Source organism: Gymnoscopelus microlampas (genome assembly GCF_963454915.1).
Source record: "Gymnoscopelus microlampas genome assembly, chromosome: 11".
Lineage (NCBI taxonomy): Eukaryota > Metazoa > Chordata > Actinopteri > Myctophiformes > Myctophidae > Gymnoscopelus > Gymnoscopelus microlampas.
In genome coordinates this window covers 55,381,669-55,399,211 of record NC_139948.1, presented here as the reverse complement: position 1 = coordinate 55,399,211, position 17,543 = coordinate 55,381,669, and the positions used below count along the sequence as shown (strand labels likewise).

The 17,543-nt window shown below is 42.8% G+C and overlaps 1 protein-coding gene across 1 annotated transcript in view; it reads right to left on the bottom strand.

The window, feature by feature from the left end:
• Window positions 1-8,590: 8,590 nt before the first annotated feature.
• LOC311054881 (protein furry homolog-like) overlaps window positions 8,591-17,543 on the bottom strand; it is a gene marked incomplete at its 5' end in the record, with an annotated part of 35,965 nt that continues 27,012 nt past the window's right edge. Inside the window, 11 exon segments of the mRNA XM_084070877.1 lie at window positions 8,591-8,684; window positions 10,300-10,568; window positions 11,034-11,378; window positions 11,819-12,105; window positions 12,515-12,609; window positions 12,885-13,072; window positions 13,442-13,563; window positions 14,620-14,818; window positions 15,422-15,604; window positions 16,252-16,355; window positions 17,081-17,231. Coding sequence (XP_083927003.1) covers window positions 8,673-8,684; window positions 10,300-10,568; window positions 11,034-11,378; window positions 11,819-12,105; window positions 12,515-12,609; window positions 12,885-13,072; window positions 13,442-13,563; window positions 14,620-14,818; window positions 15,422-15,604; window positions 16,252-16,355; window positions 17,081-17,231 — 1,955 coding nt within the window. The 3' untranslated portion in view covers window positions 8,591-8,672.

The following is a 17,543-nucleotide window of genomic DNA, read 5'->3' as shown; positions in this document are numbered from 1 at the left end:
ATCACGATGAGACACGCCAGTGTGACGTAATCTCACGACAGCATGACATCACATCCTACCTATAAATAGGTAGGATGCACCAGTTCGACGGCTTCCATCCTCAACACAACCCACGCCGACGACCCTTTACACAAATAAACTGCTAACTTCATCTCCTGCGATTTCAACTATCTTTTCACATTGTACACCACTGCACACTCCCCACAGGTCTGCCATACCAGGTCTGAGTAATCACAAAGTGGGTTTTGGTCATTGGAGAGGTGATGCACGTCACCTCTTTCTGAAGTGGGTACTTTCAAAGCCTGCCGTGGATTTAGGAGAGCACAAAACTCTCTCTCACACTGTGAGGTGCCTGTAAGGTGGCACTGCAAAGTGAACGACGCGTCACGCTAGACGTTCGGGCCGCGTAGCGGCCCGAACGTCTAGTTCTAGTATATATTCTAGTATATATTCTAGTATATATATACAATTTGAATCCTGCGCCATGTCGGTTGTCAGTATGTATGCGACGCCAGTGTGACGGTGTGACGTCATCTGACATCACGATGACAACGCCAGTGTGACGTAATCTCACGACAGCATGACATCACATGACATCACATCCTATCTATAAATTCTAGGATGCCGTCAGATCGCACCAGTTCGACGGCTTCCATAGTGGGTTTTGGTCATTGGAGAGGTGATGCACGTCACCTCTTTCTGAAGTGGGTACTTTCAAAGCCTGCCGTGGATTTAGGAGAGCACAAAACTCTCTCTCACACTGTGAGGTGCCTGTAAGGTGGCACTGCAAAGTGAACGACGCGTCACGCTAGACGTTCGGGCCGCGTAGCGGCCCGAACTTCTAGTAAATAACATTTTCACTAAAATGAAAGAAACAACAACGAGACACAATATGGAGCTAGTTTCTACAAAATAAGCTGTTAAAATCTACAAGCTCACAACGAGACGCGTTGTGAGCTTGTAGATCTGCTATTTTCGGCGACACCGTCGTAGAACAGAGCATAAAGTAAACGTTACAACAATTTTATTTTGTAAAAAAAAAAAAAGAGCGGAAGTGTTCGAGTTGCGTTTGATGTGTGTGAGATTTGACACATGTTATGCTTTTATTTTGATGAGAAAACGGAAGTGCTCTCGCGGCATACGGTGTGAAGCTTGACCCAAGATGTAAGGGAAATGTACTCCTTAGAATGTAGTTATTTTAGCAACCCATGGTGTCAGGGAAATGTAGTCCTTAGAATGTAGTTCTTTTAGCAACCCATGGTGTCAGGGAAATGTAGTCCTTAGAATGTAGTTCTTTTAGCAACCCATGGTGTCAGGGAAATGTAGTCCTTAGAATGTAGTTCTTTTAGCAGCCATGGTGTCAGGGAAATGTAGTCCTTAGAATGTAGTTCTTTTAGCAACCCATGGTGTCAGGGAAATGTAGTCCTTAGAATGTAGTTCTTTTAGCAGCCATGGTGTATAGGAAATGTAGTTCTTAAGAGTAGTCCTTGTGGCCATGTCCGGTTTTATTTTGAAGGGAAAACGGAAGCGCTCACGTGGTTTTTGATGTTAAGCATGACACTAAACTCTGTTTTAATTTGAAGAGAAAACAGAAGTGCTCACATGGTTACTAACGCTCTGTTTTATCACGGTGTCGCGCGCCGAAAATAGCAGATCTACAAGCTCACAACAACTATGCGTGTCATTGTGAGCTTATAGATCTTAACAGTTTGTAGAAAGTAGCGCCATGTTGCGTCATCTGGTTCTTAAACTGCTAATAAAGTATCCAATCAATTCCACTTGTAGTGATTCATTGTGTCCACATGAGGGCGACAAAGACATATGAATACAGATGAACGGAGTCTATTGGCATTAGCATAACAATGAGCATTAGCTTTAGCTGTTGTTAGCCTTGTCTTTGCTTTATAGCTATTATTAAGCGTTGTGTGTTTTATCGTTGTATTAAAGGACAGCCGATTGTGTATTTAATTACTTAATAGTTGTATTATTGAAATAAAGAACAGTTTTACCACGAATGCAGGACTTTTTACATCATTTTAAAAAGCTAGCTAGCAGTCACAGAATTCAATAGATGGCCGATTTCTGTGTAACAAACCGGATATCTCAACCAGAATTGGGTTACTTCATGAATGTCACAGAATTCGATAGATCACCAATTTCAATGTAACACACCGGAAACCTCAACCAGAATCAGGTTACTTAGTTGCTAAACAAACAAACAATACATGTTGAATTTCTGCGTTCTATAATGTTGTTTATGAACATTGTGTTCAACATATGAAACATATACATACATACATACATACATACATACATACATACATACATATATATATATACACACATATACATATACATACATATACATATACATACATACACATATACATACACACACACACACACATATATATATATATATATATATATATATATATATATATATATATATATATATATATATATATATATATATATATATATATATATATATATATATATATATATATATATATATATATATATATATATGTGTGTGTGTGTATATGTATATATATATATATATATATATATATATATATATATACATATATATATGTATACGTATATATATATATATATATATAGTGACTTTGGATGAGTGCTCCTGTTAGAGTCCTCCATGTATTCTTACTGACCAGAGAGGAGATCCAGTACAAAAGTCTTGTTCTTTGGTTGACTTTTTTGATTACTTTAGTTGCCATTTTATCACTGGAAAGATTTGCCTCTAAAATGGAACCCAGGTAACCCACTTTGAGTTGTGGTGCTGATTCTACCTCTTCTGTCCTCCTTCTGTCTGTGTGTAAAGAGGTTTCATCTGAACATGAGGAGAAGAGGAGCCCCAGTCTGGTCCAGGAGGAAACACAACCTCCACAGATTACACAGGAAGAGGCTGATGTGTCAACACGGACATTACTACATAGGAAGACCAGGTGCAACACTCTCTCAGGTATATAAAAAATAAACTGTATATGTGCAACAAAGTAAAGTTGAAATCTCAAGATGGTTATTGGACACATACGTATGCCTGTGCCTACTTAGATAACAGGTACCTAATTTAAGTAGATTTTAATGAATGTCTGTATGAATGCTGAACCGTGCATTTAAAGAAACTACTTGTTGACACTTGAGCTGTGCTCATATTTTCTCATGTTGCCGCGCCATGTTCAGCCACCTGGTGGCGCTCTTTTCATTCAATCAGACAGGTGGTGGCTGGTCTCACATATGATCAGAGATCTCTGCCTACTAGGTCTGGACAATTAACTGAAAAGATATCGAAACCAACGTTTCATTTATGCTGTGTTCACACTGGCAGATACAAAGCTACAGTCCACCATTCATTTCAATGGAAGCCAGTGACATGAAGTTACAAAGCTACACCTGATGTTTGTAGCTGCTACAAAATCTACAAAGCTACAATCCAAGTTGAGCTGAGCTTCAACTGCAGATACAAAGCTATAAAACGACAAAAGATACATAAATGTCGTGTAACCATTTCCACTCACCTTCGCTCACAAGTTGTACAATGGTGGTGTGCAAAAATAGTGAAAATAGCTGATCTACAAGCTCAGCTTATAGATCTGCTAATTTTCACTATAAATGTTTTTGGGGAATTATTCATCGTAATTGAGCGAAACGTTTCATGATATTGATTAGAAGTGTAAACACAACACATGTTTAACCACTTGAACCTATTCTTGTTCTTTTTTTGAGACCTTTTTCATCCCATGGGGCAATTCAGTTTCAGCTTTACCCAGCTGAGTGCTGCCCACAGAGGAGGGCAGAGGGGGGAGCAGTTAGGGGTTAAGTGTCTTGCTCAGGGACACTTCGACACATGGCTGAGGGCTGGAATCAAACTTAGGACCTCTAACCATTCAGCCACAGTCAGGGAACATAAACAGAAAATAGCCAAAGTACAAGCTCAGACTGTGCCGGCCTTGTTGTGAAGTTATTTAAAAAGCCATGCATTTATTAAACCTTGTACATAGCAGGGTGTTGAGTGAACCAAAACGTGAGCTTGGGAGAATGTTTAGCTGAACCTTGGTGGGAATCACTTAACACTTTTTCATTGTGTATGTATTGTATCGTTTATGCTGTCATCAGGGCTGGCTTCCCTGAATAAATAAAGGAAAAAGAACACACAGACAGACAAAACAAGGAAAACATTAATAAATGGTGATTTTTGCAAAGACAGATATGTCGATATGTGGCCGTCAATCGCATGATTATGAAATATCGGCCCTAATGATCATCTATGATGATAGACAGCTGTAGTGTACACAAAGATTCAAACATTTGATTACAGTACAAAACTGTTCAATTTCCACCACAAAGTGTATTGGTGGAATGGAATGGTTGCAGCCAATATACAAATATCTTAGATAAATGAAGATAGATCTATGGTTTAGGAGCATTTATTTACAGCGTAAGTTACTCCAACCATCACACCTATGAAACAGAGGTAACACTAATGAAAAAAGAAAAGAAACATGTTTTGCTTTCATTGTATCTTTTCTCCAGACTTCCTGCACCTCCCTGTGTGTAAAGAGGAGGTTTCCCCTGAAGAGGAGAGGAGCCCCAGTCTGGTCCAGGAGGAACCAGAGCCTCCACACATCAAAGAGGAGCAGGAGGAGCTACTTCGAAGACCAGAAGAGGTTGATAGGCCAATGCTGACGTTACTAGCAGTGAAAAGTGAAGGTGATGATGGTGAAGACAGAGACACAGAGCCTGTAGCCAGCACCTCAACTGAACACATGCAAACACAAGCTGATGTAGAGGACTGTGGAACATCACATCCAACTAGTGATGACCAGCTCCTCTCTTCACACTGTTCTGAATCTGACATCACTGAAGACAGTGATGAGTGGGAGCCCAGTGTAGATCAGTCAAACACACTGAAGTCACACAAGACACAACATGTGGAAGGACAGAGATTGTCTTTGAGCAACAAGCTGTCCCAGGACCTGAAATCATCGAAAGAAACTCACTCCATGCAGAGTCACACAGGGAAGAAAAGATTTAGTTGTACAGTGTGTTGCAAATTGTTTAATCTTAAGGGAAATCTAAAGACGCACATGATTACTCATACAGGGGAAAAGCCATTTACTTGTTCAGTTTGTAACAAAGGCTTTAGTGCGAACTCTGATCTAAAAGTACACATGAGGACTCATACAGGGGAAAAGACATTCACTTGTACAGTTTGTAGCAAAGGCTTTTGTCACACACACATGAGGACTCATACAGGGGAAAAGACATTCACTTGTTCAGTTTGTAACAAAGGCTTTAGTGCCAACTCTGATCTAAAAGTACACATGAGGACTCATACAGGGGAAAAGACATTCACTTGTTCAGTTTGTAACAAAGGCTTTAGTGCCAACTCTGATCTAAAAGTACACATGAGGACTCATACAGGGGAAAAGACATTCACTTGTACAGTTTGTAACAAAGGCTTTTGTCAGAACCGTAATCTAAAAACACATGAGGACTCATACAGGGGAAAAGCCATTCACTTGTACAGTTTGTAACAAAGGCTTTAGTCAGAACCGTAATCTAAAAACACACATGAGGACTCATACAGGGGAAAAGCCATTCACTTGTACAGTTTGTAACGAAGGCTTTTGTCACACACACATGAGGACTCATACAGGGGAAAAGACATTCACTTGTACAGTTTGTAGCAAAGGCTTTCGTGACAACGGTAATCTAAAAAGACACATGAGGACTCATACAGGGGGGGAAAACCTTTAGCTGCAGTTTATGACAAACACTTTGGTCCAAATGCACATAGATTCATACACAGAGAAGCTGTTAGTTAAACGGAAACAAATGCTTTTTTCAAAGGATCAATCTGAGTTAATAAATGACATCAAACAAACGTATGATCTATCACCATTATTCATAGGTTTTGCCTTGATTATTTAGGATTAATGAGCAGTGAGAATGCATTGTATAATTGTTATAATGTATTACAACTATGAGAGTTATTATGAAACAAGATCCTGGCCAAAATAAAAAGTCTGTGAGTGACCTTTAATTATGAAGCTGTGTGATACTTGACCTTATACATTATCAATAAGTGGGTCGGGAGGTGGCTTATTGTTATATAGAGTTAGCGTCCACTCCATATCTCTTTGCCACAAATAGCATATCTACAAGTTCACAATGTGTTGTGAACGTGACGCATTGTGAGCTTGAAGATCTACTATTTTGGCTAATGTTTCCCCTTAGAATATGGACGCTGGGGTTCAAGTGGTTAAATCAGTAACTGTTTAACAGGCTATGTGTTAAGGGTTAAAGATGCTATTTGTTGTGGCAGCTCAGGGGGAATGGAGGCAGGCCTGACAATAAAGTAAGGCCTTTGTTGATTTGTTTCTCAAATCTAATCTTTAGGACTGACTGTTCACACTGTTATTTGCAAGTGAATCAGATCAGATTTGTGTATTCAAAAATAGCCGATCTACAAGTTCCCAATGCGTCGTATTGTGAACCAGAGCAGCGTTCTTCTCTGTGGCTGAACAGCAGCACTGCAGCAGCTCATGGAATCCTACAAGGAAGTAAAACGTATAATAGGCTAAGAAAGAAAGGAAACACGATAAATAGATCCAGGGAGAAAGCATCGCAAAGTATTGCCGACAAATGAAATGCACAAGTTGTCCAAAAATATGCAATTCATTTATATACAAGTCCATAAATATATAATTCAGTTAGGCTTAAACATGAGGAGTTTAAGTGAATGTTGGATTATAAACACTTATTTTATCATTTCTAAAATCGAAGATCTACAAGTGAAAAGCTTGCCTTTTGGCGGCCGGGGGTCAACGGGGGGTCGGGGGTCAATGGGGGTCCGAGAGTACCCGCCCCCCCGTGTACTCCCGGACCCCCGTTGACCCCCGACAGAGGTCCGGGGTACACGGGGGTCCGGGGGTCCAGGGGGGCGGGGGTCCACGGGGGTCCGGGGTCCATGGGGGTCCGGAGATCCATGGGGGGCCGCGGGTCTACAGGGGTCCGGGGGTACACGGGGGTCCGGGGGTCCAGGGTCTACGGGGGTCCGGGGGTCCACGGGGGGGCAGGAACCCCTGGCTGCCATAAGACAAAAAAAAATCGGGCTTGTAGATCTTCGATTTTCGAATTTAATAATTGAATGAGAATTGAATAAGTGTGGAAAAACTCATTGGTTTACGATTGGAGTCATTGGACTAACAGCTATTTCACAAAACTTGAAGAACAAGGCATTGGATTAATAAAGCTTGGCTGTTAGCCTGGTCCGGACCAGGCTAACTTCACAGCTAAATTGCCATAGTAACTAAGGCAGGATTGCATCAATTTTCTTTCGTGAAACCGGATCATGGATAAACATATCCAGGTTTACTGGCTAAATTAATCTGCCGAGCTAACTCAGCTTTCGTGAAACCGATTCCTGGATAATTTAAGCCAGGATAGCCGAGTAAACCCGGTTTAAACCCGGTTTATGCCTAATCCAGGTTTCGTGAAATAGACCCCTGGTTCTGCCAGATCCAGGCTAAGCCGGACTTCACATGACGTGTCAGCTTGTGTCTAGGCCTAACCCTTTGTGTTTTACAGTATATATACCATCTGTATTTGTACTTGTGACATAATAGTGATGTCCATACATGGTATGTCCGTTTGTCCTTAGGTTTGGCTGGGACCCGTCCGTTTGTCCTTAGGTCCCAGCCAAACGGACAATACCATGTATGGACGAAATAGGGACAAAGCCTCATGTAAGAGGAGCCTCATGCAAAAAACTAAAACATTGTTTCCCCCATTGTGTGAATGACCAAAGATGGCTACTGATGATGTCACAGGTAGGCTGAACAGGAACAGACTGACAGGTTAAACTTACCTTCCAACAAGACGGTGGTTCTGGGGGTGAGGTCTGGAAGGGAAGCCCCTCAGCTCTGATAGGCTGGCCAGGAGCAGCAGTAGCAGCATGGGACGCTGTGTCCATCTCTCTCTCCTCCTCATCTCTTTCATCTGAGTGAGCTGGGTCTGAGCAGAGCTTCTCAACTCAATGGGAGGCTGACACTACCATCACAACACTGTCTCTCCTCTGTGACGTCCCAGCAGGAAGCTTCTTAATCATCATCTTCATTGTTTACATTATATTATAAATCCATCTATATTCTGTCACCTTTAGGGTCGGGACCCTTTAGGATTTTAACGATTCTGGTTTGTTAAGGATTCCCTCTTAACGGTTCCCTTTGACAATTCCTATATTTATCAAACATTTGAATGAAAGCCAAAATGATATAGATTTTTTTTTAACACAAATTCAGTCAGGTTCTAAATGGGACCTTACACTCAAAGAGTTATGGTGGTCCTTGAAATTAAAAGTTTGAGAAACACTAGTGTTGTAATTGTATAGCAGACATGAAGCCCACATACCAGCATCTGACAGAGTGACAAATCGGTTCCAAATGTGATGGAACAGATTCCGGTTCCTCAATGTTGGATCCGGTCCCTCCGGTTCTGGACCCCAACCCTAGTCATCATCATCTATGGGTTGACTATAATCCCTCCTCAGCTTGAGAGAGACACATTTGACACGGCAGTAAGCATCAGAGATCTGCCCCACAGTTTCCCACGTGTCCTTCTCTTCACAGTAGCACTCGATGTTACGGAGAGAACTACATGAAGAGACACAAACAAACAACCGTGAGAGACATGTCTGGTGTGGACCAAACGACACCTTTTCTCAGACATTCATGTCGGTATTTACCGGCCATTGACCGGTAAAATGTTTAATTGGCCGGTAAATATAAACACCACCGGCCACCGGTTGGGAAAATGAGGCTATTTTATCATTTAAGCCTATGTAGTTGGCTACAACCGTTACAATCATAATAATTTAAAGTTTATATCATGATCTGACTGTGGTTTAATTCCGACAGCCTGCTCGGCTGCTGTGTGCTGCAGTTATAGAATAGACTATTTGTTGTACGATGGTGTCGCGCGTTGAAAATATCAGAGCTACAAGCTCACAGCGCGTCGCATTGTGAGCTTGTATGTCTGCTATTTTTGAGCACAGCTGAGAGACACAGCTGTGTCTCCTCCTGATCAGCGCTGAGTAGGGTTGCTCTGGCTCGCTCGGGTGTTGATAAACAGAACCGGGATTTTCCGAGGTGATAGAACCTGTACCAAGCCGGACCCAATTGTCAATAAAGGGACTCGTTCCGAACACGTGTGGGTCGTGGATATTATGCAATCACAGTGACTGTCTGTCTGCAATGGATAAAGTGGTGAAAGTTGGTGAAAGCAACTATAGAGGCAAGTAATCAACCTCGCGCAAGGCCACATCATGACATATATAATTAACGTTAACAAAACAAAACCTACTTTTGCATATCAAGGTTGAATGAGAATCGATGTAAAGCCCAAAATATATATTAATTTGTTTACACTGTGCGACGGTGTTGCCCAGGGAAACCACAGCCCGAAGGGTAATTAGGACTCGCCCCAAAACACCCTCGCCCCCATTTTTCAGTCGGACCAGCGGTTCTTGTATTCTTGTATTTGTTTTAGCCTACTGAGGATAAGGGTAGATATAGGTTTAGGATTAGGTATAGTTTTACTGAGGTTAAGATTAGGAATAAGGTTAGGTTTAGGCATAGTTTACTGATATGTTTAGGAACACCAGGCGAATACCGCCGGATTTTCCCCGGGGCGACTTTGTTTGGGGGCGAGCCGCTAGCGGGAGTTTTGGTATTCGTCTCGCAGCAGTTCACTCATGCCCACTTTGTTCATTTCATTTTTGGCAAGCAACATCTCTGCATGATATAGACTATAGTAGATCATATAATTTAGTTATCTATAAAAACAGGAACAGATTGCATCTGTGATAATATATGACATAGGTGTTTGCAAATGTGCATTGCGAAAAGAAATTGCGAAAATACAAAACATTTGGAATATTTTTCAAATAACATTCTATCAACACAAATCTTGTTTGGGGGTTCCTGGCACAAAATCTTTTCAGATGGAGGTCCGCGGCCAAATACATAATTCATTTGGAGGTTTAGGAACCACTGTTCTAAACCACTCAAGCCTTATTTCATACTTTCTCGTACAACGACAGCAACACATTTACAACTTGTGTAGTGACACATCGTTAGCTTGTAGATCTTCTGTTTTAGAAAATGTTAGAAAAGGTTTGCCTACGCTGACATGCCCAAAATAGGGACGCCGTGAAAGCGGTTAAGACATGCCGACGGTCGTGTGATGTGGGGGGGGGGCGGCGCTTACCTCAGCCAGGTAAGTGACCAGGTTGAAGGTGATATCGGCGAAGGCGTCGTGCACGTAGCGACACACCACGTTGATCCAGTTGGTGCAGTCACGCGAGTAGCTGTGCGTGCTGTACAGGCTCATCATGTGGGCCAGGTTGGACAGCGTGGGCGACTTCTCCTCGGCACACACCTTGGCGATCTTGTCGGCCGTCTCCTTGCAGAAGGGGGTGGGGCTGTCAAAGTGCTGGATGAGGTGCGGCAGGAGGCACAGGATGTTGAGCGGGAAACCTGAGGAATACGTGGCGTTAAAAGGGACACCAGACAAAACGTTCAGCCACCAGATGTCGCACTTTTACAACACATCTGTTACATAAAATGTGTTATTTCCCCGTCGCCTCTATAAGGCAGCAAAAGGCCTGCAATCATGATGTCGTCTCTGTCGGGTGACAGCAGATAGACAAGCTCAAAGCGTGTCGCGTTTAAAGCTTGTAGATCTGCTATTTTTTATGCTTTTGTGTGACGCTGTAGTATGATCACATAGGGCTCTCATTTACCAAAAAACACAAAACAAAAAACAAAATATTGGAGAGAAGAGGTTTCCTCCCGACAACAATGATATACTTTATTTAATTTTTTGAATTATCAAAAAGTTAAATGTTCTCAAACAGAAACTTTTACATCGATTTCAAAATAAAAATGCGAAATATTGGTCAAAACATTGGTCTTCGGACCCCCCCAAAATCTGTCTCTTACCCGCCAACTGCGAGGGGTCCACCAGCGTGTGTCGGGACACGCTGATGAGCTTGCTGAGCAGGTGGATGGTGAGCTCCTGGGTGGAGGCCGAGGTGAAGCCCTTGAGGAAGAGCTGCAGCAGGCCGGGGAAGCTGTACCACTTCAGCTTGGCCTGGACGCGCTCCAGACGCTCGCGGCTGTCCGCCTTCTCCAGGGGCAGCTGGCCCAGCAGCTTGTTGAGCAGCCGCAGCGCCAGCAGGTACTCGAACTCGTAGTCCGACTCCAGCAGCGAGGCGGCGATCCAGAACACCGTGGCCATCAGGTTGGAGGGGTCCACGGGGGGCGGTGTGGCCTCCCCGCCCGGACCTAGGGTAGTCACGATCATGGCATTTTAGTTGACAATTATTGTCACACAAATAATTGCAATAAACGATACATTTCTGTTTGCCTTTTAGGCTTTGAAAACAAAAATTGCACAGGGCAGATAATTAACTTAAATATACAAAGAAATAACTTAACAATGGCCGCTACCAATAATCAAATGAATAAAGTACTATTGCCAAAACAGGCCATACTTTTCAAAATGTTTTAATAGTAGTTGAAATTGCCGATCTACAAGCTCAAACCACATTGCAATGCGTTGTGAGCTTGTCAATCAGCTATTTCCACTATTTTTGAAAATATTTGAAGTTGTATGAACATTTTACAACAGAAGAATTTATACAGTAGAATGGAACGCAAAAACAATTGCGATCTAAATAATAATTGCAATCAGGCGGTTATGTAACAATCATGACAAGGCCTACCCGGACCTCCGCCCCCTCCCCCGCCCTCCCGTAGCGACGAGAGGCTCCGCGTGCGCGCCAGGTTGCCGTGGCTGCCTCCCGGGCGGTCGGCAATGTCCAGGGTGTTGCTCCGTCTCCGGTCGGCCTTCCGCTGCTCGCCCATCAGGCTGGCGCGGAGCGAGTTGCTGCGGCCGTGGCCGTAGTGGGCATAGTTGAACAGACCCCCGCTGCTCAGGTTTATCTGTCCCGTGCTTTTCCTGTTGGCTGCAAACTTGGCTCCCAATAATAGGTGATCGTGGGTAGGGGTCCTGCAATATAAACATTTAAGCAGTTTTTTTAATGAAAAATGCAACCTGAACTTTTATCTAGCCTTGATTCTCCCGCATGAGAGACCTTAATGTCTAACGCTCAAACAAGAGGCAATCCCTGCTTGGCCAGGGGAGAAATTGTGCCTAAGGCGGTGCTACTTGTCAACTAGTTAGGTGTCCTAACTGACACCAGGGTCTGTATGTCTCAAGGGAGACCACCTTCAGTGTACTAGTTACATGTATTAACACACTCTCCCCCATACAGATTGGTTAAACTAACATTTTATTTTTCAAAATAAGTTCTGGATTGCAGCTACCAGTTAGTATCTGCTTAAAACATTTTTCATTTGTTTAAAATGTCTCTCATACTGGAGAATTGGATATAGCTCTGGCTTTTGAGCAGACTTACTGTGCTAAGGCAGTGAGGAGGTCATAGTTCTTGACGGTGTCTGCCAGTGTGTCGATGCCCGACTCCAGGGTCAACAGCAGTTCTATTACAAAACCCTGAGGAGAGAGAGAAGAGCAGAGGTCATCCTATCAGATACAAACACACACACACACACACACACACACACACACACACACACACACACACACACACACACACACACACACACACACACACTGACCCTCACAAGGCTCCTAACACAACAGATACATTGCTTCACTCTCCATCCAGGCCAGAGAGGCACCTGTTTGCTCTCTGAACAGAAATATTTCATTTTAGACACATAAATCATTCAGCATGAGCAGCGTTTTGGTTGTGATGTTCTTCTTACCTGGGCCTCCTCTCCGGGGTCTCCTACGGTCTCCACCAGGCGTGAGAGGACGTCAGACAGCGTGGCGGCTGTCAGGGGCTGCTTGAGAGCCCGGAAGATCTGGAAGGAGCGGCCGGCATAGTGGCGAGAAGAGCACGACAGAGCTGTCTGGAGGGCTACTTCACTCAGCAGTGACTCTAGCTGGAAGCCTGATGGGAAGGAAGCATACCCGTTAGTGTGACTGGTGAACTGATTAACAGTTTCACCATTATTTCACTGGCTAGGTAGATAGAAGTTGGCCTAATGAGAGAATGTTTAAAAAGTGGAGAGAGTGAAATCTATGATCTGAATAGTTATTCTTAGACAGGCAGTCGTAGAATTCGGTACTAAACTGATGTCACCCGTGCCCAAATTAGGACAATCCGAGCCCCTTTCACTTTCATTATAAAAGTATAGAGCATATGTGGACAAGAATTAGCCTAATGACAGTGTGCACAACAAATGTGGTGCCTAGGTCGGTCCTGCGGTTTGCGAGACTAGCTACGGACAAGACCAAGACCATATAAGACAATACTGACCTGCCGGTGACTGTTTAAACACAGTCACTACATGTCGGAGGAAGACGCTGAGCTGATCGGCGCTCTGGATGTTGGGGTTCTTGGGAGAGACGTCCTCGTGGTTCCACAGCGGACCGCGCTTCCTACACCAGACAAACACACACACACAACCCATGTTAGGAGGGCAGACAGCCAGACAAACGTCACCACCCCCACCACCTCTATTATGAGTTTATCACGTACAGTCAAATCAAAACCATGTGTAACATATCAAAAGTCAAACCACACAAACGAAAAAGCCATGCGATGTGACAATACCAGATCCGTTCAGACATAGCTGTGAGCATGAAAGCAAACACACGAGTGGGATGAAGAAATTAGTCATGGTAACAAGGATGATCATGATGATGAACACTGACACACCAATATGTTAGTCCCAGACATGGTTATTATAGGAAACCGAAACTAAGTATAAAAAATATTTGTATTAACCCATTAAGACCTGGAACTGTGTCATTTTTAGATTTGAGCTAAAAAGCATTATTTTACACTTTGGGCTATTCAAAAATAGCAGATATACAAGCTCATAGCGCGGCAGCGAGTGCCGCACTACGAGCTTGTAGATCTGCTATTTTTGAAAAATCGTGAAAATGTGTGCAAATCTTTGAATATATATATTTTTAAAGCGAACATTTTTTACTCAAATCGTTGCTTCTGGGGGTCCCTGGAACAAAATATTTTGATGGGGGTCCGCGGCCAAATACATATAATTTTGGGGGTCCTTGACATGAAAAAGATTGAACACCACTGATATAGAAACAAACATTTTTCAGAAAACTGTTGAGATTTAGGAGACATGTAGAATCGGCTTCATGTCTCAATGGGTTAACTGAAACTAAAATAAAAACAATCTGAAGGCTAACTCCAAACTAAAATGAATTACACAAAACAAACTAAAATAACAAAATCATCTTCATTTGAGTTTTTCCAGCGTTCATGAAGTCTTTCATCCTACCTTTTTTCAGCTTCTATAAAACAAGGCTTTCCTCATAATCTCTGAAAAACTAGAACTAGCCAATTCCTAAAGCCAAAACTAAACCTTCTTATTACACGTGTGAAACGAACGAAAGCTCAAACTGAAGTCCACTCTGATACGGTCTGCTGTACTCTCAGCGGCCGTTATGTGTGGCCGTTCTCACCTGGAGGTGACAAACTTGATGAGGGCTTTGACCTTCTCGTCGGTGACGTCCACCTCGCTGAGGAGGGTGGGGCTGAGGTGGGACAGAGTCGCAGCCCCCGTTCCCAGGCTGATGCTGGATGAGGTGGAGCTGGAGCTCAGACCCGAGTCCGTCATTGGCGACGGCTGATGCTCGTGATGTGGCATGAAGTCCTGCACTCCTGTATGGGGGAGAAAAAAACACACACGTCACAGCCAGTGATGGAAGAAGTACTCGTGTGTTTTACTTTAGTAAAAGTATCAATACTGCAATGTGGAAATACTCTGTTACAAGTAAAAGTCCGGAATTCAAAATTTACTTGAGTAAAAGTACTGTAGATAAGTATTGGTGTCAAAATGTACTTTAAGTACCAAAAGTGGAAAGTACTCATTACGCAGAATATCCCATTTCACAAGTTTTCAAATGTATAAATTGTAGAAAAATCTTTTGAAAATAGCAGATGTATATAGGGCTGAAGTGGTTAATGTATGTTTTGTAATTATAGTCAAAATCTACAAAGTAACTAGTAACTCGTTTTCAAATAATTGTAGTGGCGTAAAACTACAATATTTGCCTCTGAAATGTAGTGCAGTAGAAGTAAAAGTACTGAAAACTGGAATTACTCCAGTAAAGTAAAAATACCTCAAAATTGTTGTTGGTGAAATAACATTTCCTTACATTGTGTGAGACATTCAGTGAGAGAGCTGCCACCTAGTGATCTTGCGATGCAATTACAAAAACAGTACACTTTTACTCCTCCTGCTGTCAGCTACTGGAGCCTGACCTGTGAGGTTGGACTCGGGGGTGACGGGCTTCACAGTCAGGACTCGGGGGTCGTTGTACTCCCTGTTGCGGAGCAGCACCGTGGCCAGGGACTGGACACTGCTGTTTGCTCCCTGCACGACCAACAAGTGGAGCAGTAGGCGCTTGCAATGCTCATAGACCTCTGGATGCTGGTGATCAAACCCTGGAGGGAGAACGCAGGCCAAAGTGTCCGAAAAGTCACCATGACAGGTTGAGTACAACTCGTTCTCGTTGCTTACATACTAAGCAATAATAAACCACAAGAGGCCGTGGTTTACCATGGATTTTAGGACAGCGAAGGCATGTGGTTATGCGAAGCAGAGGGCCTAAAAAAGAAACATTACCTGTTCCAAAATCACAGCAAATAACGGCCTCACTTATTGTTTCTCAAAAACGGTTACCAAACTGGTAACACATCTCAATTAAAACGTTTTCAAAACGAGAATGATTTCTACAAGAAAGCAATCGCTGTGACTGCCTCCACAAACAAGGAAGCTCCTGTGTAAATGCATGGAAGGTACTGAGTGTACGCCTTTTCAGTATCTGCCTTGATTTGTAAAATTAACAAGGCAGATAATGGTGTGCAACAGGTGTGTTTACCTATAAAAATGGCGTGCAACAACAGGTGTGTTTACCTATAAAAATGGCGTGCAACAGGAGGTGTGTTTACCTATAAAAATGGCGTGCAACAACAGGTGTGTTTACCTATAAAAATGGCGTGCAACAACAGGTGTGTTTACCTATAAAAATGGCGTGCAACAACAGGTGTGTTTACCTATAAAAATGGCGTGCAACAACAGGTGTGTTTACCTATAAAAATGGCGTGCAACAGGAGGTGCAGGTAGGCGCTCCACTCTACTTTGACCCCGTGATCCACAATGAGGTCCGTTAAAAGGATGACAGCGATGTTACACCTGGAAAACAGAGAAAAAATGCCGAATTGACAGCGGGACGCTGCAGTTACAGTATGTGACAGTGAGAGAGGTTAAGGACGGGTGTCGTGTGTTGTACTTAAGGAGGGGAACAGTGTTTATGTTTATTAAAGGATCCCCATAGACACATGAATGAGCCTTTAGTCTTCCTGGGGTCCTGAGCATAGCAAAGACAATACAGACATACATACAATACATACAACTAAAAATACAAATTAAATTATAAAATAAATAAAAATGAATAAATTAGTACAAAAAGACTTAGAATTAACATTCTAATCCCAAAGTCCAGTCAAATTAAACAAATACACAAATTAACAGTTACATACTTGGCAAGATATCTCTTAATATATATTTTTTTAAAGTTATTTTGTTATGGATTGTAGATAAGATGTTGTGTGTGTGTGTGTGTGTGTGTGTGTGTGTGTGTGTGTGTGTGTGTGTGTGTGTGTGTGTGTGTGTGTGTGTGTGTGTGTGTGTTGTACGTGAGAAGGGGAACAGCAGGTGTGTGTGTGTGTGTGTGTGTGTGTGTGTGTGTGTGTGTGTGTGTGTGTGTTACCTGTGCAGGGGAATAGAGCGTGTGCGTTTGTGGTACCTGTGCAGGGGAACAGTGTGTGTGTGTGTGTGTGTGTGTGTGTGTGTGTGTGTGTGTGTGTGTGTGTGTGTGTGTGTGTGTGTGTGTGTGTGTGTGTGTGTGTGTGTGTTACCTGTGCAGGGGAACAGCAGGGGTGTTGGTTTCAGGCAGGTAGTCTACCAGAGGAGCCCAGCAGCCTCCAGTAGGAGGGAAGGGCAGAGGCTCGGGCCGGTTGTGGTCCATCACCTTCAGACGCCAGTTGGCGTACAGAGGCATGGAGTCACCTTGAAAACACACACACAAACACACACAGGTCATTATCACACATGATGGTACACTAGATCAACTCTAGATGTACCAATATTTCATGGAAATTTGTAATGGAGCTTTAATTTGATGAGAGAAAATGTGGTGCTCCTATATAATATATTTGTATATATATATATATTAGTGTAGACATATATAACAGGCCCCTAATGCCAAATCAAATGGGTTCAGATCTGTTCGTCTGATCCAGACTTAAAAAAACAGATGAGATGTCCAAAATCACCCTTGTTAAAATGGGCTGTCCAGACAAACCAGATATTTCATTGTGA